Source organism: Macaca fascicularis, chromosome 7, assembly GCF_037993035.2.
Source record: "Macaca fascicularis isolate 582-1 chromosome 7, T2T-MFA8v1.1".
Lineage (NCBI taxonomy): Eukaryota > Metazoa > Chordata > Mammalia > Primates > Cercopithecidae > Macaca > Macaca fascicularis.
The window spans coordinates 157,907,078-157,929,935 of NC_088381.1; the positions used below are offsets into that span (position 1 = coordinate 157,907,078).

Here is a 22,858-nt window from a genome sequence, read left to right on the forward strand (position 1 = left end):
CATGACCTATTTTTCCAGTGGGACTGAGGGTGAAAATTACAAATGCATATTTAAAGCCATAGGAATATTTAAATTCTACCTGTTTTTGTCATACGTTTTTAGTACTTTCTATGCGCGACGAAAGATAAAAACTTGTGTGCATGATTAATTGTAATGATGAAAGAATGCTAGGCAGTTGCTTAAGAAACGGGAACAACAAAGGAATAAACTACTGCAGGCATCACCAGGACTGGAATGACACTGCTCTGTGTACTTGATTTCCATGGCAACTAGCAATGGGAAGATGAATGTTTCATAGTCACTCTGCTCTGCAGTACACGTCTATAAATCAAACTTGCATAAAGAGCACAAGATTTCTGCTGTGGGCTGTACCCAGAGCTGGTTTATTTTCCTGTTACTGTATAATTATGGAAAAGAAGCACAAAACAATGAGGTCATTTTTAGTGGGGAACAAACTCAGAAATTACTAATACACCTGCGGCATATGATGCCATTCATCTAGCAAGAAACTAGAAGCAGGCAAGGCAGGCGTGAATGAAAATGCCGCCTGCTTCTGTGGGGAACTCGTTGGCTCTGGCTGAGAACTGCGAATGACAGGCCTGGTGTGCCCTGCCTCCCCTCAGCTCAGCTCTGAGATAGAAGTAGGAGCACCTTAATTAACTGTCGAAGGTACGGCCAAAGTTTTCATTTTGATAATGGGGCGGACATGATACTCCATATTTAGCATGAAAGTTTATTGAGATGGAACAAGTATCTATTTATCTACTGAAAATGGCTCATTGTATAGGAGTTAGGATGGAAAAATAACGCCTTGGCATGGAGACCTGAGTTTTGATCCAGGTCTATGTAACCTTGGGTGAGCCATATACGTTTGACTTCCATTTTCTTAGCTAGAAAATAAGAGAGATGGCATATGTGATTCCTAAAGTCCCTGCCACCATCCAATTCTATGATTCCATAATCTCTAAATCTTAAGGGTCTGAATCTTTCAATCGCATCTAATCAAAGATATTAGTTGTGCCATTCCTAAAAACATATGTACCTTACACAGTTGTATTTTAAAATTCTATACTGGGCTAAAGCTCCTAATTAACAGTGTTTTATGAGTTTACCAACCACGCTGAAGCCTTCTTCTGATTTGTTCATTCTTCCAAACATGATGCTATCAAAAGCTTAATACAACTATCAGTTTTTCAAAGTTAAAAAAAATTTTTTACAATCTTATAAGTTTTAAAAATAATACTTTAAAAAACATTTAAATTTATCTTTCTCGCTCTTCCATAGATAAGGGCTGCTTATCAATTCCTGCCAAGCAGAAAGCATCCTGCTTCTTGAGTCTGCAGCTCTCAGAAGCATCTTCAGGCTCTCTGGGAATTCATCTTTGTATGTCGGAGACCCAGCAAGAAGAATGTTGAGTAAAAGTTTGTGGAATAAATGGATAAATGAATGGTTGGGGACACTGCTGCTACACCTGTCAGCAACCCTGTGCTCCCTTCTCCAATCTTAAACATTTAGGCAGATTCAGATCAACATGGAAACATCCCAGGGTAGACGGGCAAATATCTGAACACCACATATAGTTAACAGTATGAGTATCTCTTTTGTGAGTCTTTACAAAATCTTTGTGGAACTTTACGACCTGGAAACATCTCATCAATGCAGCATGAGGCATCATTAGACACAAGGAGAGACTCCAGTCCTAAGGCCCTGGCTAAGAGCATGGGATGTGGTGGAGGCTCAGAAAGAACCGAGTCTGTGCTTAAACTAGAAAAGGACAGGGTGAGGAGCACTTAATCAGCACATCCGTTATCTCAGGTGATGTTTACGTCAACTCTCACGGGAAGACGCTATTATCTCCATTTTACAAACTGGAAAAACTGAGCAGTAGAGAATCTGCATAAGTAATTAAGAGACAGTTATGAAAGGCTGGGAAATGTGGCTCACGCCTGTAATCCCAGCACTTTGGGAGGCTGAAGCAGGTGGATCACTTGAGGCCAGGAGTTGGAGACCAACCTGGCCAACACGGTGAAACCCCATCTCTACTAAAAAATTAGCCAGGTGTGGTGGTGCACACCTGTAGTCCCAGCTACTTGGGAAGCTTAGGTATGAGAATCACTTGAACCCGGGAGGTAGAGGTTGTAGTGAGCCGAGATTGTGCCACTGCACTCCAGCCTGGGCAACAGAGTGAGACCTTGGTCTGAAAAAAAAAAAAAAAGAGTTATGAAATATGTAGGGAAATTCAAAATCTGATCTCTCTGACTCCAAAGCCTTTGTTCTTCTGACTGTATCTCAGGACACATTCAAGCAACAGGCTATTGCTCCATTTGGACTTTTTCAGGGCTAAACAGTAAAGGGTTAAACAAACAAACCTAGCCCCTAACCCAAAAAAAAAGCAATGTTCCTGCTGTTCCAGGAATACATTAATGGTAAAAAAAAAAAAAAAAAAAAAAAAAATCATAGCAATAATAACGCAAGTCAATATTTTTAAAGACCTAAATTCAACAATAAATATAGCCAAGGACATTCACTCTCCTTCTCTGTACACATTATTGTTTGCTCCTCCACTCTCCAGGCAAGCACACTAAAGGCTATTTCCAGGATGGAGTCAGATGTTATACAACTTTACAATTTCCAATATGTGAATATTAACATAGGCCAACGACATCATTACAGAAGCTATACATCATTATAGAAATGTATTCTGCTGGTCACCAGAGGGGTTAGCCTTGCTTCCTAACCTTAGAAAATGTGATAATTTGGGTATATGTTTTCAGTACAAATTTTTCAAAAACTACAAAAATAACGCTTATTAAGAAAGTCTCCTGGTTAACCTGTTCTTTCAATCCGTTTCTTAGCAGAGTTTTTGGCACCACCAACTGGCGAAAGAGGTCTACTACAAAGGTGCTTAGCTCTCAATCTGTTCGGTTCATTAAGAGATGATCATACATTTATTTCACATTTAATTTACGGTGAAGCAACTTATTTCAGTCACTAAATAAAATTAGAAATGCATTTCTTTGTCAGTCAAATAAATAGTAATCCACTCTGGTTTTTTCACCTGAGAAGAAAGTATGTTTTGGTTAGTAAAGGTCACCAGAGAAAACTCAATCTACCCACCAAAGTTAATTTGATTTATTCTGCCATAAACTCACACTGAAAAAGCAAACACTGAGAACTACAATGAAAATCAGAAACTAAGAGAGAGAGCAAACTAAATGGTATCAAATACTATGCTAGCCTCCAGTGTTTATATCAGACAATTTAATGTTTGATATAAAAATGATTGAGGAGGTAATTTCACGTTTGTTAAAAAACTGAACTTTTCCCACCAAGATTCATGTCTCAAAGATGGATGCTGCCATCTGACCTGTGAATATATATGCTATCTAGCCATCCTTCCTGTTTAATTGAGCCACACCTAGCAATGGATACCAGTATAAAGAGAGCAGAGCCAAGCCCTTAGGGCACAACTCTGATCTCTGCACAATGAATCATGAAAATAAATATCCCTGAAGGATAGTCTAATTTTTCCCCCCAAAACAATGTGTTTTCTAGGGAGAATGGCTCAGGAAAAAAAAAAGAAAAAAAGAAAAAAAAATTTGTGGATACAAGTTGTCTATGAGAAGTATATCTAGCCATTTGTGATAATAAATTTGTAACCCACAGAACAAATGGCACCAACTTTATGACAAAACTGGTCATTGAAGAAACTTCTTTACTAGACTATGTAAAAGAGAGAGAGAAAAAAGAAAGAACCATCCAAAGAATCAAATTTGACTCTGATGGCAGGGTTTGGTTAAAAGCCATCTGCCAGAGTTTAAAACTACCATGACAATTCTGTGATAATAGCAGTTTAAATTGCTATACAAATGTGTACTCAATTCATATTTGTTAAAGCCTCCAAGTCTAAATCTGCAATTGAAAGTCTATTAAAGAAGACCATTTGAAATAGGCCTAGAAAAAAGTAAGGGCCAGCAGCTGCTCTACCCAATTTAACACATAATTTGAACTTGTAAACTTTGATCAGATTAATTCTATTTCTTTGCCCACTTCATTCATTCATTTGTTCATGTATTTGTCAAATACTCTCTCCTGCAAACACAGTTAAATTTTTACAAGGAGAGAACAAGAGTGAGACCCTCCTGCTCCTTCCTCTCCTTGGACGCGAGTCTCGATATACCATGGCAAGGATTCCTAACTGAAGTCATGACTGGATTATCAGGAATCCTAACAATAAGACTTGGGTTAAGAAAAGCATTTTAAAACTTTCATTTATTTTTGTTTCTAAATATATCCTTTAATATGACTCATGTCATGAGTCTCACTAAGTCTGTGTAGACATTTTTTGAGGTATGACTAACAAAAAATTGTGTATATTTAAGGTATACAAGATGACGTTTTGATAAAAGTATACTTTGTGTAATGACTCACAGTCAAGCCAATTAGCATATCCATCACCTGACATGCTTTTTGTGTGTGTGTGTGTATGTATATATATGTATGTGTGTTGAAAACACTCAAGATCTGCTCCCTTGGCAAATCTGAAGTACACAACACATTAACTATAGTTACCATGCTGTACATTAGATCACTAGAATTTATTCACCTTATAACGAAAAGTTTGTATCCTCTGACCGACATCTCCCCATCTTCCCCGCTCCCCAGCCCCTGGCAACTACCATTTCACTCTTTTTCTCTAAGTTTGACTATTTTAGATTTCACATATAAGAATATCACGCAATAGGCCAGGCGCGGTGGCTCAAGCCTGTAATCCCAGCACTTTGGGAGGCCGAGACGGGTGGATCACAAGGTCAGGAGATCGAGACCACCCTGGCTAACACGGTGAAACCCCGTCTCTACTAAAAAATACAAAAAACTAGCCAAGCGAGGTGGCGGGCACCTGTAGTCCCAGCTACTCGGAAGGCTGAGGCAGGAGAATGGCGTGAATCTGGGAGGCGGAGCTTGCAGTGAGCTGAGATCTGGCCACTGCACTCCAGCCTGGGAGACAGAGCGAGACTCCGTCTCAAAAAAAAAAAAGAAAAAAAAAAAAAAAAAAAGAATATCACGCAATATTTGTCTTCCTGTGTCTGGCTTCTTTCACTTAGCACAATGTCCCAGATGACTCCACGCTGTCACAAATGGCAGGATTTCCTTCTTTTTTATGGCTGACTAATATTCTGCTGTACACACATACCACAATTTCTTTATCCATTCATCCAGTGGAGGGCAGTTAGGTTGTTTCCATATCTCGGCTATTGTGACTAATGCTGCAGTTAATATGGGAGTGCAGACATTTTATTCTACCTGTAAATTCAGTCTACTCCATCATTATCATTACTAGGCAGTGGCATTCCTAAACCAGAAAATAACATTTTGAGGTTACAAAAACACTTGACCATTAACAAATACCAGCAATATGATTATAATCAAATAAAAAATTCTGATTGCCCTAGGGGCTTGGTTCTGTGACTTCTTTGACCAAAAAAATAATAATAATTGTGAATTAGTTCAGTTTGGTTTGAATTTAGCAATAAAGGACTCTCAGCTTTATCCGTAAAATGGATAGAAATGCCGTTGATGTGGTGAGTCACTGTAAGGACTAAGGAAGGTAACATGTAGTCGGTGATCAATGAATAGGAAGCACTGTCACTGCAGCGGACGATACAGTGCAATGAAAGCTGGGGAAGAGCGAGAATCAAGGACTGACTCTCCCCCAGGCGGGGTGTGAATGCTGCGAGAAGCTGGCAACAATGAACCCTGAGCAAAAGGACAGGGGGCAACTGGAGGCCCTTATTTGGAGACAGCAGCTTTCTAGGATGGATATGAGTATATCTTCAAGCAGGGATAGGCATTATAAACAGAAGTGGGAATGGCTGACGGAGAAATGCCTTAGATCAAAAAAAGGGGAACAGATAAGACCAGAACAAAAGAGAGGAATTAGGGGAAAAAAAGAAGAAACCCCTTTTCCTTAGAAATAAAATTAAAGGAAGGTCGGATGTCGTGGCTCATGCTTGTAATCCCAGCACTTTGGGAGGCCGAGGCGGGTGGATCACCTGAGGTCAGGAGTTCCAGACCAGCCTGACCAACATGGTGAAATCCCGTCTCTACGAAAAATACAAAAATTAGCCGGCCATGGTAGCCTGTAATCCCAGCTACTTGGGAGGCTGAGGCAGGAGAATCGCTTGAACCTGGGAAGTGGAGGCTGCAGTGAGCCGAGATCGCACCATTGCATTCCAGCCTGGGTAACAGAGCGAGACTCCATCTCAAAAAAAAAAAAAAAAAAAAAAAAAAAAACAACTTAAAGGAATTCAAAAAACTTAAGAGGTGAAGAGAAGGTAGAAAACCCAGGAAGAGGCTATGATCCTCTCCATGAAGAAAAAGGCAAGATCACCTGCAAAGCACCATAGTGGGAAAGGTTTGGTACAACCACGATAGAGAACACATCCTTACAGAGAGCAAGAGATTTGATCTCAGATGACAACTCTAATGAGCTGGCTTGGGGTATTGTACTGAAAAGAACTCTGAGTTCTGCAGAAGAGGGCAGCCACAGGTACAGGAGGGGTCAGTGGCAGGCATGTCAACTACTTGCCATCCCTATAACAGGGAACCGAAGCCAGCTGAGTTACACTTCTCCTGGATCGCAACAGGGGTATTGCATGACCTGAGTGACACGCATACCAGATCTCTGCATGAAATGGAAGGCATTCTGGAATGACACAGGACCAGGGTGGGGGAACTGAGTACAGAACACAGATTCTGGTAGCCCAAACACTTTGGTCAAGTAGAGATCAGTTTCTGCCTGAATTGTGACATGGTCCCATTCTGGGATCAAGGCCGGCACCAGGGGATCTAAGCAAGAGGATCCAGGAAGGTGGATGGCAGAGTTGAGAGATTTCTCAGTCATCACACTTGATGAGAGAGAGAGAGAGAGAGAGAGAGAGAAACTAATTCACTCTGGAATGTATGATGGGGAGGCAGACACATTAAAGAAAGAAGGCAAATGGTAAGTAAGCTTCAGATCTCAGATCGGCCAGGAGCAGGTCCAAGCACCTGAGCCCACTTAACAGTGCAGGCCCTGCAGTATGGGTCAGAACAAAGGGTGGGGGCCTTGGACAGAGGCCTAAGTAAAGATAAGGAGGAAAAAGTGGTGTCAACATTGATTCTTGGGCTTAATGGCAGCTAAGGAGACTAGAGGTGTGGCATGTGGAGGACATGGCACTGGGAGAAAGGAGGGGGATGGGGAATAATGACAAGAGTCCAGGATCCATGTCTAGCCACCAGTAACCAGTCCTGGGATTTTAAGATTCTAAAAACTCCGTGAGTGGGAGGCAGGTAGAAGTGAGTGATGAACAGGGAGAGTAGGGGAGAAAGTAAAGGGTATTAGTATTAGTACTTGTTCTGCTTTTCCTGGGGCTGGCTTAGGAAATGGGTGAGCCAGAGTCTACCAAAGGAGCCATCATCAGTAGCTTCAAGGGCTGGGACAGGCAGAGGCAAGAGTGAGTGCAGGAACTATGAGGCTTCACACTAAGTCTGTAGTGGATTTAATCACTGCTTTGCGCTGATTTTCTCCAGCAGCAGGTTGCGACCAAGGAGAGAAGAGCAGATAATGTGGCCCAGCTGGAATTTATAAAACACAATGCTAAACTCACAGTAACTGATTAAAGAGTCTTCCAAGTGAATCAAAGTATAATCCTGCCTTATGAAGAGAAAGCCATGAATTTCGTTTAGCACTCCCACTCCAGTTAAAATTATGATAAAACTCCATTCAGCAATTTTCAATATACTTGGGTTTTATAATTTATTTGGCAAATACTTTGGTCTTGTGATATAATTCCATAGGCAAGATGCATAACACATGGGTTCCTATCAGAGCAATCTGAACTGGAATGCCTTCTACAGCTTGATGGATAAAATATTGCATCAGTTTCCTTTCGCATATTTTTTCAAATGAAATCTCAAGTATAACAATCCAAACCAAACCACTTCGTAGGAACAGGGAAAAGCCATATAACCATGCAGCCAGTGCATCAAGAATGCTCTTAGGGTAGGGTGAATAGGCCTTGCTTCCTGGTGTTTATGCTAGGCAATGGAGGGATACAAAAGCATGCTTCCTACCTTCAGGGTCTTTACACTGTTGAAAGACGTGAGAAAGGAATATAACAGTGATTAAGAGCACAAGCTGGAAAGGCAGTCTCCTTGGGTTTGAACCTTGGTTCCATCAGCCACCAGCTGGTGGCCTTGAGCAAGTTCTTAGAACACTCTGAGCTTTTTCTTCATGTGTAAAATGGGGGCAGACAGAGCCCAACCCAAGTGGTTCATGTGAGGATTTGCTCAGCACAGTGCCTGGCACATGGAAAACACTCAGTAAATATTAGTTGCCAGTGGTGTTGTGGTTACTACTATTAGATATGTCAATATGGCAAGTGTTATAGGAGTTCTACAGAAGAGGAAAGATACTTTGTGGGCTGGAGTGATAAAGAAAGGCTACATAGGGCCGGGTGCAGTGGCTCATGCCTGGGATCCCAGCACTCTGGGAGTCTGAGGCGGGCGGATCACTTGAGGCCAGGAGTTGAGACCAGACTGGTCAACATGGTGAAACCCCATCTCTACTATAAATACAAAAATTAGCTGGGCATAGTGGCGGGCGCCTGTAATCCCAGCTACTTGGGAGGCTGAGGCAGGAGAATCACTTGAACCTGGGAGGCAGAGGTTGCAATGAGCCGAGATCGTGCCACTGAACTCCAGTCTAGGTGACAAAGTGAGACTCTGTCTAAAAAAAAAAAGAAAGGAAGAAAGACTACATAGAAGAATGTTCAGCTAAGGAATGGATACCATTCAGATATGTGGATGGGGAAATGAGAGAAGAGGAAAGAGAGCAGTGAACCTGCCATGAACAAAAATGCTAGGAGAGAAATGAGACAGTATATGGCAAGAAGACCAGAGTGATGGAGTAGGATGAAATACTGGGGGACATGCAAAAAAGGCACAGCTGTTTCTGTCTATAGGGCCTTGTATGTTTCTGTCTATAGGGGCCTTGCATGTCAGGCTAAGGAATCTAGACATTATCTGGTAGGGAATAAAAAACTATTGAAGTTAGGAAGTAACATAAATAGAAATGATAATTTACTCAAATTATCCAAAATTTAAGTAGGGTAGGCCAATGATTTTCAAACTTTAATGTGCATATGAATTACCTAGGAATATTAAAGTAAATATGTCTGACTCAGTACCTTTGGAGTGGGTCCTAAGATTAGGCATCGCTAATAAGCTCCCTGATGCTGATGCCACTGGTCTTTGGAGAACTCTTTGAATGTCAAGGATGCATCTATTCAAGGTAGCCTGATGGAGGAGAATGATGGGGTAGGAGGTAGGTGGACAAGATGGCCAGACATAAGGCAGCAAACTCATAGGTTGCTGTCATCGATAAAAATGTAGTACTGGAAATCTTCGGTCTTGATTTTAGTCTATATATAAGGTGGACAATCAAAACTTTGATGTAATTCTTAATTCCTGGCCTACTTTGTCATGGCATTTTAAAACAATGTTAAGCATCTCATAAAATATGTATTTTATTAAATACAGATTTCTCTTATTTTATAAATATGAAATTCAATATTTTCAAAAATTCCACCTAGAAGTTAGCTATCTACTACAAAAGAAAAACACGAGAAATTGATTCCTTTTTCTATAAAGGAAATGGCATGAATACATTCATGATGTGTGGCTATTAATAACTTCAAGGATGACTGAAAGGGTTAGCAACATTTGGTCATAGAAAGAAACCATGGCAGCAGTTTCCTATGTGACAGCTGAATTAAAAGAAAAATAGCCCTCATGCTATTACAGCAAGAACGGCATATTCAGCCATATATGTAGATGAGGAATTGGATACATCGGCCACAACACTTTCTATAGTGACATCCCAAAAACTAAACCCAGGGTTGGGTAGCTGTCAAACCCAGTAATTTCCTCTTGAGAACAGTCTTTGTCACACTGACAGACCACATCTATATTCATGCTGTGGTAGATTCTGAATAATATCTGTGATACGCAGAGAAAATAAAGGAGACGGCCATGCTATTCTCCATGATAGATGACGCCACCAGTGAATTTCAGAGTTGGAGAAGCCTGCCAGATCCTATAACACAACACCCTTTTTTTTCAGATGAGAGTGCAGTCCAGAAAGGTTCACTGATTTGTGGAAAAATGGGTCAGAGGCAGAGCTGGGCCTGGAACTCATCCTGGGGTTTGACTGGACTCCTGACCTTAACATGGTGCCAGTGTGGTATTTAAAGAGTAAAACAAATAATAGTAATAAAAAGCCTGTTTTGTTTTTTTTTCCAATGAAATAAGCCAATCATTTACATAAGATGAAGTCATCTATTGAAGACCTACAAAACTGTGCTAGGAGCGTGGGGAGTGTGATCATGAATACCCTACTATGCCTTCTCACGTTTAGCTCCCATTCTGACACTGGAAATAACACATGGGTACAAATAACTATGAAAAAGCATGAAGAAGAAAGATATTTACGAAAGATTAGGAGTTTAAAGCAGAAGGTGAAGACAATTTCCTTTTTGGAAAGGTGTCTTTCCAAAAGGTGGCAGGGTAGGGCCAGCTTTCGAGATAAGAAATATCTTAATAGCTGGGCCTTGAAGGATGAATAGAATTTGTATCCGGATGGGTTTAACATAAGAGAGGACTTCAAAATCTGAGCTTCCTAAATGTGAAGAGACTAAATATCCCTTCCAATCTAATAATATATTCTTCATAAGTTAGCTTAACTGAAGAAATGAAAATAACATATTTGAAACATATTGTTACATATTTGAAAATCTATATAACAAAGTCATCTTCTCTACTTGCTTCCTGGTCCAGTTTTTGAGTTTCAATTCCTCCATTTCTAAAGTTCATACTGGTAAAAAAGACAATCAAAACCAATTAAGAACCCTCCGAAAAATTGGTATTTTCTTAAAATGACTAGAATATAATTATTTCTATAGCTGAATTTTTAAAGTACAGTTTTATTTAATATATCACATGTGAAAGTGCCTAGAAGTCCCTCAGAGAGGAAATTCTGAGGTCAGCTTGAAAAGCTAACACACATTCATACTCCCCATCCTGTAAGCATGTGCAAGAGGACAATAAGAAAAGGGAATCTCTGACAATATAATTTTGAAACAAAACCACTGAAATAAAAACTAAAGCATTTCCATTGCAGAGAAGACACAAAATTTCATGAAATAAAAATTGGGACCTCAAGAAGTCTACTTCTTTGGTCATGCCACTCACACAGAAGGTATAGCGGATGACTGTTATCTATGTATGGCTACAAAGAGTGAAATATGATTCCTAGGTGTTTTTTGGATTTTTCTATACCCGGAAGCAGGCAGATACTCAAAGACCAATAGTCACAGTCACTAAATTAGGTGCTCATTTTAATTGTGATCTTATTGAAGTTGCATGATTATATACAGAATCATTCTGAGGCACAAAATAATGACTGGGAAATCTTCTCTCGTTAGAGATGGACCAGGAAAATGATACTCAACAAGTCGGCTGCTGGCAGAAAGGAATTATAGGAAGCTAAAAACTATAGTGAGAAATAACATTTCAAACATTTCAAAAGAGATGCAAATGACTTGAAAAAATAAATGCTCTCCAAAATCACTTTCCTTTAGGCCCTCAGCTCTCTAAGACTCTTCCAATCAGCGTAACAGAAGAGCCTATTAGTTTGTTTTACCCAAGGTGGTGACAGTCCTTACCTCTATAATGGCTGTGATATAACATCTATATAATTTTTCTGCCAAGAGAATATCCATCACTCCCTTTTACAATTGCATTCCTAAGCCCTAGCCCCTACAAATACTCTGATTTTGAAAATATCTTATTCAACGAGCAATGGCATTCTTATTTGCACCCAATTTCTAATATTCAAAAAAGGAGAGTTAGATGTCCTATATCCTTTGACCTTCCCTTGCATAATGTGAAGAAAGGGATTCTTACACCAAAAATATCAGGATATAACTTTAAATGTCTCCAGTCATGACGGGAGCATTTGGTGCCTCGATATTTCCACTTTACATCAGTATGTGGCAATACGCCTGTGCACTCAGGATCTCGGACGCTGGGTCAGGGCATGGACCTTATGCACATTCACATTTCATCCCACGACTGGGAAGCAAAAGCAGCTTCCCAGAGCTTTTTGCCAACTGACAGGTGGTGGGAATATACAAATAGCAGTGCTTACAATGAGATGGAGAAGGTTCCTAGGCATGGAGAAGTAAACATATCCATGCAGAGAAAAATGCCAGCCAGAAATACCACAGGGTGTTGATGGTGGGCAAAGTCAAGAAAGAATATTAAGCCAGCTTCCTGATGACAGCCGAAGCTAAATCATGAACCAAAAATGCCTCCAAAATAAAGCAAAAAGAGACCACCAGAGATTAATTCATGAAAATCACACGTAGACAGAGAAAAATAGAAAGCAAAGCCACATGTGGCTATGAAGCTCCTGACTGCATTTTAAAGTACTCTTTCCTAGTTTATGAGAAATAAATTAAACCACAAAGAAAATAGAATTTTACTGTCACTGGGCATTTGGAATAAGTGGCAATGGACCAATGATTATTTATTAACTGCAATGCATAAAGCAACATGCCAAGGGCAGTGGCGATTACAGATATAAGTCCATAAACTCAAAGAACTTGTACTAACATATGGGGATAATCATATACACGGTGTTTTCATTTATCAAGTAGGTGAATGAAAAAATACATAACAGTAAATACTATCAACGTTTAGGGAAAGAAGACCATACAATGTAGAGAAAGAAAGGCTTTATTGAGGAGGACCTTTAAAGATGGTTTAAATCTGGACAGGTAAGAGTAGGGAAAGGCACTGCTAGGCAAGCGAAACAGAATGAAGTATAAATGCACATCACATAATCAAAGGAACAAGTACCATGCCAAGGGAAACACAGGAATTTGGGACTGATGAAAGATGAGTTTGGAAAGGGGACCAGATGTTGGAAAGCCAGGTTAAAGAGTTTAACTTTACCCCTTACAGTCACTGAAGATTTCTGAACATTGAAAACAAGAGATAGTGCTACAAAATTTCCCACAAGTTTTATTAGCGTTAAAGAGGAAAGACATTTCTTACTTAACTTTTAATTGCTCAAAACAGCCTATTATCTAACATTAACTCTATAGTACAAACAGTACTATAGTACAAACAGCTCTTATATCTCTTGATCTTCTGCCATTTTTAGTGGGTAGAAATTCTGACTAATAATGAAACATCATCTTTGATATAGTACACGAATACACAAATTGTGACTACTAGTTCTAAGAGGAAAGCAAAGTTATGGTATTTTTTTTTTTTTTTTGAGACGAAGTCTTGCTCTGTCACCCAGGCTGGAGTGCAATGCCGCAGTCTAGGCTCACTGCAACCTCCGACTCCCAGGTTCAAGTGATACTCCTGCCTCAGCCTCCCAGGTAGCTGGGACTACAGGCACGTGCGACCATACCCAGCTAACTTTTGTATTTTCAGTAGAGACGAGTTTTTTTTTGAGACAGAGTCTTGCTCCATCGCCCAGGCTGGAGTACAGTGGCATGATCTTGACTCACTGCAACCTCTGCCTCCAAAGTTCAAGCAATTCTTGTGCCTCAGCCTCCTGAGTAGCTGGGATTACAGGTGTGCAACACCATGCCAGGCTAATTTTTTTTTTTTTTAGTAGAGACAGGGTTTCACAACGTTGGCCAGGCTGGTCTCAAGCGATCTGCCCATCTCGGCCTCCCAAAGTGTTGGATTACAGGCATGAGCCACCACACCCACCCGAAAGTTTTAAGTTTCAAACACTGAAAAAAGTCTCAAATTTTGAAATCCAAGTATTAAAGATTTTATGATATCTTTAGACATAACAAATGAGTACCAATTTTGAATTTTTTATATGAGATATCCCTTGGTTTATGAAAGTAATTTGTTCCTCACAACTTTTCTCTTGGTAGAAAACTTGCTTTCAATAATTTATGTGGAAAAAGTTATAATTATCTTCCCCCAAGCAATCACTCATTTAAAAATAAAATCTGAAAAATCACTGTTTCCCCTAATAAAACAAATGCCTCTATAAAACAAGAGCTGAACGTTGATACGGGAGATACTACAAAATAACAAGATACAGCAAAACAACAAAAGGATATGAGACATCAGCAGATACAGCTCAAGAAAGAAATGTAAGAGAAAAGTAAAACCAAAACAGAAAAAGAAAAATGCCAAATTGGATGCAGTATGAAGGAGAATAGATATTGCTGAAAATACACTAAGTGACATGGTAATATATTAAGAGCAAAGCAAGCAATAAAATAAAAATTAGCAAAAAACTTAAAAGGACTTCCAATATAAGCATAACCAATGTTCTCAAAGAAAAAGAATGTGACTCAAAAATGTTAGCATTCAATCCATTACATATTTTTATTCAAATACAGTGACCCAGATAAGCATTTTTGAACATGAAAGACAGTGGGGAATATAATTCCTATGACCCCTACTTGAGGATAAACTTCAGTTAAGCAGAAACCATAGCAAAAGGCCTGGAGGTGAGCTTTGAATTCATTCAACTGTAGAGCTACAACTAAATCAAAACAGGAGATTATGATTGCACAACAAAATGTGAATGTTATGAACCCTAATAATATGTTTTCTAAAAAACCACATTGCTTTCATTAATGATTAAATCACTAAAGTAAACATCACCAGAATACCTAGGCAACAATTCACAAACCTTACAAAATTATGTTACATTTAGTTCTCACTTTCCAAATTAATGAATGATGCACCAGTGTTTCTATTAAATTATAAAGTGAAATGATTCCTTGATGCCTATGTCCAAATCTCTTTCTTTGGATTGTTTTTGTTGTTTGGTGGGTTGAACTGCTGTTCTTTGGTTTGTAAAATTAAAGTGTAATGCGGGCAAGTACTTTCGAAAGAGCCTACTCTTGATCTCTAGAAATTTCTTTGGGAAGAATCTGGCAGTCACTGAATTGAAGACTATAAAAACTTCTTCAGTCATTCAAGCCACAGAGGACCCCGGCCTAATTAGAATTCTCCCTCTCTAGCTGCCTTCTTCTAGTGCTTTTCAGAGATCAGCTTTTTTTCTGGACCTGTGTAGTGAATTGTGGACCTGGGTAACGAAACCCATACATGCTGGTTAATTAAGTGAAAAGCTACTCAAGCATCTCAAAAAGTGAACGTCTAACCTTGGAAACATTAAATAATTTTGCATCGCTAACAGCCTCAGCAGTTGCTTTTTTTTTATTATTGAAAATTGTTTGCATGACTGAAATAAGGATATGTGTGATATGTTAGACATCTCTGTTTCTTTGGCCTACTTCAATTTACACAAACAGGAAATATGTTTCGAGTTCACAACTTCCTTTAATACGTGTTATTCTTTTTTTTTTTTTTGAGACGGAGTCTCGCTCTTGTTGCCCAGGCTGAAGTGCAGTGACGTGATCTCGGCTCACTGCAACCTCCACCTCCTGGGTTCAAGCGATTCTACTGCCTCAGCCTCCTGAGTAGCTGGAATTACAGATGCCCACCACCACACCCGGCTAATTCTTGTACTTTTTAGTACAGATGGAGTTTCGCCATGTTGGCCAGGCTGGTCTCGAACTCCTGACCTCAGGTGATCTGCCCGCCTCGGCCTCCCAAAGTGCTGGGATTACAGGCACGAGCCACCGTGCCTGATCGTGTTATTCATTATTTAGTCTAATTTTGGGATTGTGATATTATAAAAATACAATTGAGAGTTTAAAAAGCCCATATTCAATCAACAAAGTATCTTCTTTGGCTGTATGTTGCAGTTTCCAAACTGTTTTGGTCTCACAACCCTAGGAAGTACAAGATTTGTGGGCATATATTCCACAACATGAATATACTTATTTATAGAGGAGCACATGTGTTATTATATTAATATACTATGTACATGGTTAAAGTATAGAAATTTCTAAAGAATTAAAGATAAAAATATTTTATTCATTAATGGAAAATAACTTTCTGATGTCACTAGAAATTATTAATAATACTTAACTAAAACAATGTACATTAATATACTTTATTATTTCTGAAAATCTTGGCTTAATATTTTGTAAGTGATCAATTTAAAATTCAATTTGTTTTGATACTTGGTTTTAATGGATAGTACAGGTAACTCATGAAAATACATAGATCAAAATGGGAAAAGGTCATCATGCCACTGACTCCATCCTCTGATAATGTAAAGGTTTAGGAATTTGAAAATTTGTTGTATTTTCTAAAATTATTATTTTGTTGTTAACGCCAACTAAAATTCAGCTGGTAAATGTCCATCTTTCCTGATATCTTGCTATTGAATTATATATATATAATTATATATGTTTATATATGTTAATCATATATAATCATATATACAATTATTAATATATTAGTTATATATTTATGTATAATTATATATAACAAATTATATACAATTATATCAATTATATAATTATATATTGCATATATATTAAATGCAATTAAATAGTTATAGATTATATATAATTAAATAATTATATATTACATATTATATATACTTAAATATCTATAATCAATTATATATTACATATATACAATTATATACATTAATATATATAATTCCAATCATAATTATATATTACATATATAATTCAATATATATAATTTTATATATAATTCAATAGCTTTAATACATTTTCAAGATATACTGTAACCCATGGAAAGATAGACAAATACATATATATATATGTATATACACATTTTTTTTTAAGAGATAGGGTCTTGCTCTGTTGCCCAGGCTGGGGTGTAGTGGTGCAACCATGGCTCACTGCAGCCTCAAACTTCTGGGCTCAAGAGATCTTCCCATCTCAGCCTCCCAAGTAGCTAGTAGCTAGGACTACAGGTATATGCCAACACACCTGGCTAATTTTTGTATTTTGTGTAGAGATTGGGTCTATGTTGCCCAGGCTGGTCTTGAACTCTTGGCCTCAAGCAATCCTCCTGCTTTGGCCTCCTAAAGTGCTAGGATTGAACCACCACACCAGGCCAAATTTCTGTTTTTAATAATTGTGTGCTAAAATCACCAACTTTGTAGATTTTTTTTTTTTTTTGAGACGGAGTCTCACTCTGTCACCCAGGCTGGAATGCAGTGGTGTGATCTCAGCTCACTGCAACCTCCACATCCCAGGTTCAAGTGATTCTCCTGCCTCAGCTTCCCGAGTAGCTGGGACTACAGCACGTGCTACCATACCCAGCTAATTTTTGTCTTTTTAGTACAGATGGGGTTTCGCCATGTTGGCCAGGCTGGTCTCGAATTCCTGACCTCAAGTGATCCACCCACCTTGGCCTCCCAAAGTGCGGGGATTACAGGTATGAGCCACCATGCCTGGCCAGGACATTCCATTTTAAACATACCAAACGTGAAGATATGAATTTTAATAGGTGACATACATTATGTTTTAAAATAAAGTAACATTTTGAAACATCTATTTCAAAAATGTTCTCCCTATAGCACAGCTTTTCTTCTAAGAAGGTGTTATTTTCTCATTCATCATTAAAACATTGCCTGAATGGCTACATTTAAATATATTTTTCAAAAATCTATATAAGGTAGTATCTACTAAAACCATTTAACACAAAAAGTTCATCAAATTTGGACAACTTGTCTTTTTGTAAAAAGAAAATGAGTATCAATTTTTAGTTCCTTTGTTAAAAACAACTTTTGTATGGTAGAAGTATACTGATATTCATTACCTATCTCATCACAAAATACAAAGATGCTACATTTTAAAGGATTTGCTTTTACAAAATCAACTAAGTAATATTTTCCTATAAGCATTTTGTATGCATCTGGCTTTAACTTCTTTGCTCTTCTTCAATAGCTTGCTTAGTAGCTTGCTTGTCAACGATACAGCAAATGAATTTCATATATGTCACTGTTAATGATAATGACTGCAAATCTTCATTCAAATAACTTATTTAATAATTTCTATTGAGAAGGGCTGGCTCTGGTCGTATTTCATTAAGTTACTTTTATCCCAAATGGGAACATCTGCGAGATGTCCCCCAATATCCATTCTCTCTCCCTCTTCCTTGGTATCAAAACCTCTATTCGTGGGCACATCATTGCCCAGAGCAAAGACTACCTTTTCCAAAACTCTTCCCCCTTGCAGCTGTGCATGACCTTGGAACTAAGTTTTGGTCACTGGGTTGTAAGTGGAAAAAATATATGTCCTGAAAAGGAGTGCATACCTTCTGCTTTCTTTTTCTCCTAACCAGCTGGAATTCAGATTTGACTGCTGAAACTTAAGCAACCATCTTGGAGCAAGAGGGAGAAGCCAGGTGTTGATACAGCCAGAGCAACAAGAAAACGGGCAATCTGGATCCTTCCCGACTGTATGGTCAACATTCATCCCTGGTTTGCCGATGTTTATATGACAGAGAAACGAATTTCTGTATTTTCTGAGTTTCCGTTCTTTTGGGTTTTCTGGCTCTCATTAGTGTGCTGAACGCTAATGAATACACCTGTTAACAGGGTTGATGAAGAGCTCATGCTGGGAGTCAGAGAAGAGACAGCTCTGCTGTGTTCTCACATCAGCATGTGTTTGCACTATTAATACTACCTTCAATCTGCAGTTTCCTAACAGAAACTGCTTTTAAGCCACTTGTCCATTTTGTCAGGATTCGTTCATAAGAACCACATAATATAATCTTTAAATCCACTTTATCAGGTATGTGTGAACAGCAACATGTGTCAGTGGCTTTGAAAGCAAGGGAATGAGGGGGCTACCATCAGGCAACTCCAACCGTTCTCTCCAGACAACTCAAGAATCACATGTAACCTGTGTTCATCTGAAATGCAGACCATGTGAGGACACCAGCGTCCATGCTAAATATTACTAAAGCTTCATTTTCCCTTGGGTCACACGTAAGTATCTGAAGAAGTTATTCTTTCTTCCTATTCCTCTCCTGCCGCTACTCATAAATGCTTGTATGCACCTGCCTGGTGTGCAAGCGCTCCCCCGACTTTACAGTCCACTGTCACGGGTGTGGAAGGACCCATAGTTAACTATAGATTTCCCTCCTGGATCATGACACTATGCTGCAAGAGACAAATGTTCCTGACTGAAAAATCAGAATAAATAAGTGCTTTCCATAAAATCAAAAACATGTAAAAGCAAATGGTAAATCAAAAGAGGATGGTGTACAGAAGGATTTTGATGCCTCACCTGAATACTTCAAGAACAGTCCTTTCTGGTAACTTGGGAGCCACCTGCCTAAATGCTTTTTTGAAATCTTCCAAAGTTAAAAATCCACGATCTATTTGAAAACAATAAAAAATATTCACTTACTTTGATAAGACCTATCAACTGTTACTTCAGCCATAACATTTGTGAAAAACTTACTTTAACATATTACTAGGAGAAAAGCAATAGTTTATGGTTGGTTTCACATATAAGGTAATCTGAGATAGTCTCATTGGAATAATTTGAGATTCTAATAATACTTTCCTTCAGTGCAGTCCCAGCTGATCTTGAAGGTCACTTCTGGCCCTATCATTTTGCCGATTCTCTCAGTCCCCGGGATAGAACTATACGGAGACATGCACTGTAACAGTGGTATTAGACTTTGAGTCTTTGTGAGTTACCAAAACAAGGCAGTCTTCAAAATTCATGTCTTTTCCTTTGCTTGGTATTAGAATCATGAAATATTAATATTTAGAAGGAAACCATAACAGCAGTCAAGACATTGAACCTGGACGCCATGAGTCTTTTCACTCTGTGTATGATCTGTGGGGCCTAGGGGGTCTACAGCCACCCACCCCTCTCAGCCACACCCTATGTGGGAAAACAATTCCATCAATCATATGTAGGTCAGACCAAGAGTTGATGAAGAAGTCACACAGTCTCCCACACCTCCATAGGTGGCTCATGGCCTATATCCCCCATGGCCAGTCCTTTTGCGGTCCCCATGACAATCAAGGTACAATATATTAACACAACCATATAACTGTAAATACCACTTCATCCTCGGTAAATGTCAAGAATTTAAAATCACGATGGAGAAAAAAATGTGCACCAATACCTAAGGTAACATCTAACGAATACAGTAATATAATCTTCCAAGTATATTATATATTTGATTTACTGGGTATATAATCCTATGCTCAATCCCTTAATAGCAATTTTTTTTTTACATCACAACACGTTAGAGACACTTACAGTATGTGTCAAAGGCTGTGAAGATGTGTCTTACTTCATTCCAATACCGTTGAGCTTCCTTCTTTTTCCTGACAATATTTAAAAACCCCTCGAGTAATATACCTGAAAGTTGGGGAAAGAACAATTTGTCAAAGGTTACTGTCTTTCTCTTTAAGAAAAAATTAAACAGAAATGAACAGTAATAAATATCACAAATTATCTAATTTTATCTTAATTGTGGTATTTACTCAAGATCTGTAAAGTTTCCTGAAGACCAAAAAAGGCATTTTGCTAAATGCTAACATTTAACAGACCCAACACTAGAAATCAATAGTGAAAATGCAAGACACTTTTAGGGTTCACTGAGCTTTTTCCAGGGGTAAAGAAATGGTGACCTTGAAAAAAGTGTAACACTCTTCCCTGCAACAGATCTAATAAGCAGGAAACTACTTATTAAACAAGGTCTCATAATTTTTCTTTCCTTATGCTTCTTTGATCCCTTTTTTCCTAGCCAGATGTCACTATGGCAGGTTTTTTTCCAACTGGGAGATCGGGTCAGAGAAGTAGTTTCTTAAAAGTCAATACCAATTGCACACCACAGATAAAGGTGGAGAGAATATTACATAAACAATAGAGCTGGCACCATCCCCAGCCCTGGATACACCCCACAACGTGTGGAGCAGCCTCAGGCTCAGCTTCCTGCCACTCTCATAATAAAAGAGCCCAGCATGATAAAATGAGATTGGATACTGTGCTTACAATGTCTATTAAAATGAATTCTAATGTGATCTTTGTAGTAGGTTTAAAGAGCAAAGCCAAGAATTTAAACATTTTAGTGAACTGAGCTCTACATATATAAAAAGAGTGGTTCATTTTTATAACTCAAAATTTCCATAAAATAACATTATCACTCTGTTTTAAAAATAGCCTCTAATCATACAATAACCACATGCACATTTTTTTCTTTTAGTGAGGTAATACTAAGCTGTATACCTTTTGTAAAATAGTTCCAATCATTTTAAAAAATGTAGAAATGATTTTCTTAATTTCCTACATCTTTATTTATATTTAAAGATTTAAAACGGAAAAAAAATGTCTTTCTGTTCTTCAATGATTCCTTTATAACATTTTAGGACCTACTGTGGTCCAGGCACTGTATTAAGCTTTGGAAATAGAGGGAAAAAGAGAATATACGTGATTCTAGTCCCAAGGGAGCTACTGATCTGGTGGGGAAGGCAGTCAATTTTTCAAACACACACCTCAATGCAAACTGTGGCATGGGCAATGAGGGGAAAGACAGGAGGTTGTGAAAAAGATTCCCAGGAATCCTCATGTAGAGTAGACTCTGGTGAAGGAGAGATCCCTTCAGGGAGGAGATATTTAAGCCAAGACCTAAACCATGAGACAATACCAATGACCTAGTATTGGGAGGAAGAGCATTGCTGGCAGTAGGAACAGCCTGTGCCGAGGCCGTCGGGTGGCAAGGTGGGAAAATGAAAACAGGCTGCTGTGGTTAGAACAAAGTGAGCCAGAGAGAAGTGATACAAGATGAGGTTGGGGAGAGCAGCAGGGGCCAGAACTCACAGACTCTTGTGGACCACAGTAAATAATTTGGGTTTTATTTAAGCTGCAATAGGAAGTCAACAGAAGGTTTGAATTGGGAAGTTATATGATGTGTTTTGAAATATCTTTCTGGCCATTATCTTGATAAAGGGACTGAGGTGGGGGAGCAAAAATGTAGAAAGAGAGACCAGTTAGGAGCCTACTGGCAAGAGATGTGGTTGCCAGGGTTGCTGGCAGTGGGGATGAGAGGAGTGGAAGGTTTCCAGATATATTTTAGAATCTAAATAACATAGCTTGATGAAGAACTAGATGTGGCGGGTGATAAAGAAGGAGACGTCAAGAATATCCCATAGATTGTGGCTTGAAGAGCTACTTAAAGAGAGGAGAATGTCTGGGAGAAGAGCAAAATTGGGGCAAGATGAGGAGTTGCCATTCAGCTGTGTGAAGTGTTTAGCGCTCTGGAGACAACCAAGAGGAGAAGTTCAGGAGGTGGCCGGCTGTCTTCTAGGCAACAGGGCATATCTCCCTCACATACCAGAGTGCCTGGCAGGTGCTCAATCGTATGTACTATAGCAAATTAGCATATGTAGCATTTTTTTTCTGTAGTTGTGGGGATACATATTGATGCAGCTCCATTCTTATCTAATCACCCCTGTGACAGAGACCATATGCCAAATTGCTAGCTGAGGTTAAAATTGAAGTCTAGCCATGCCATGTGCCCATCAGGTCATATCCATAACTTTAGCTTCAAAAACACCAAAATCTAGTCAATTAAGTAGCATCTAGAGTAGCTGAAATTCTTGAATAATGTATTTACTGATAATGGCATGTCCTTGGAGACCCTTCAGAAACGTACCCCAGTCTACCTCTCAAGACTTCCTAGTCAACTTCCTGGTGCTTCCCCAAGCCAAGAGGCCCTTTCACACTCCACACCTTTGCATGTATAAAACACACTGCCTGGAATAATGCACTTTCTCCTTGTTTCTCCTAGGGAATGTTTACATCTCCTTCCAGATGCAACCCAGGCCTCATCTCCTATTTGA

The 22,858-nt window shown here is 38.9% G+C and overlaps 1 protein-coding gene across 10 annotated transcripts in view; it reads right to left on the reverse strand.

Moving 5' to 3' along the window:
- Nucleotides 1-22,858, reverse strand: part of EFCAB11 (EF-hand calcium binding domain 11) — a 167,931-nt gene that overhangs the window by 125,072 nt on the left and 20,001 nt on the right. For 5 of the 10 annotated variants that reach the window (XM_065549213.2, XM_065549212.2, XM_065549209.2 and 2 more), the window contains exons 4-5: nt 20,274-20,375; nt 19,281-19,371 (exon numbers count right to left, since the gene is read on the reverse strand). In XM_065549213.2, coding sequence (XP_065405285.1) covers nt 19,281-19,371; nt 20,274-20,375 — 193 coding nt within the window. Of the gene's footprint in view, nt 1-1,965; nt 2,198-15,438; nt 15,891-19,280; nt 19,372-19,556; nt 19,660-20,273; nt 20,376-22,858 lie in introns of those variants that run through there. The other 5 variants (XM_073998057.1, XM_073998058.1, XM_065549211.2 and 2 more) reach the window with 4 other exon arrangements.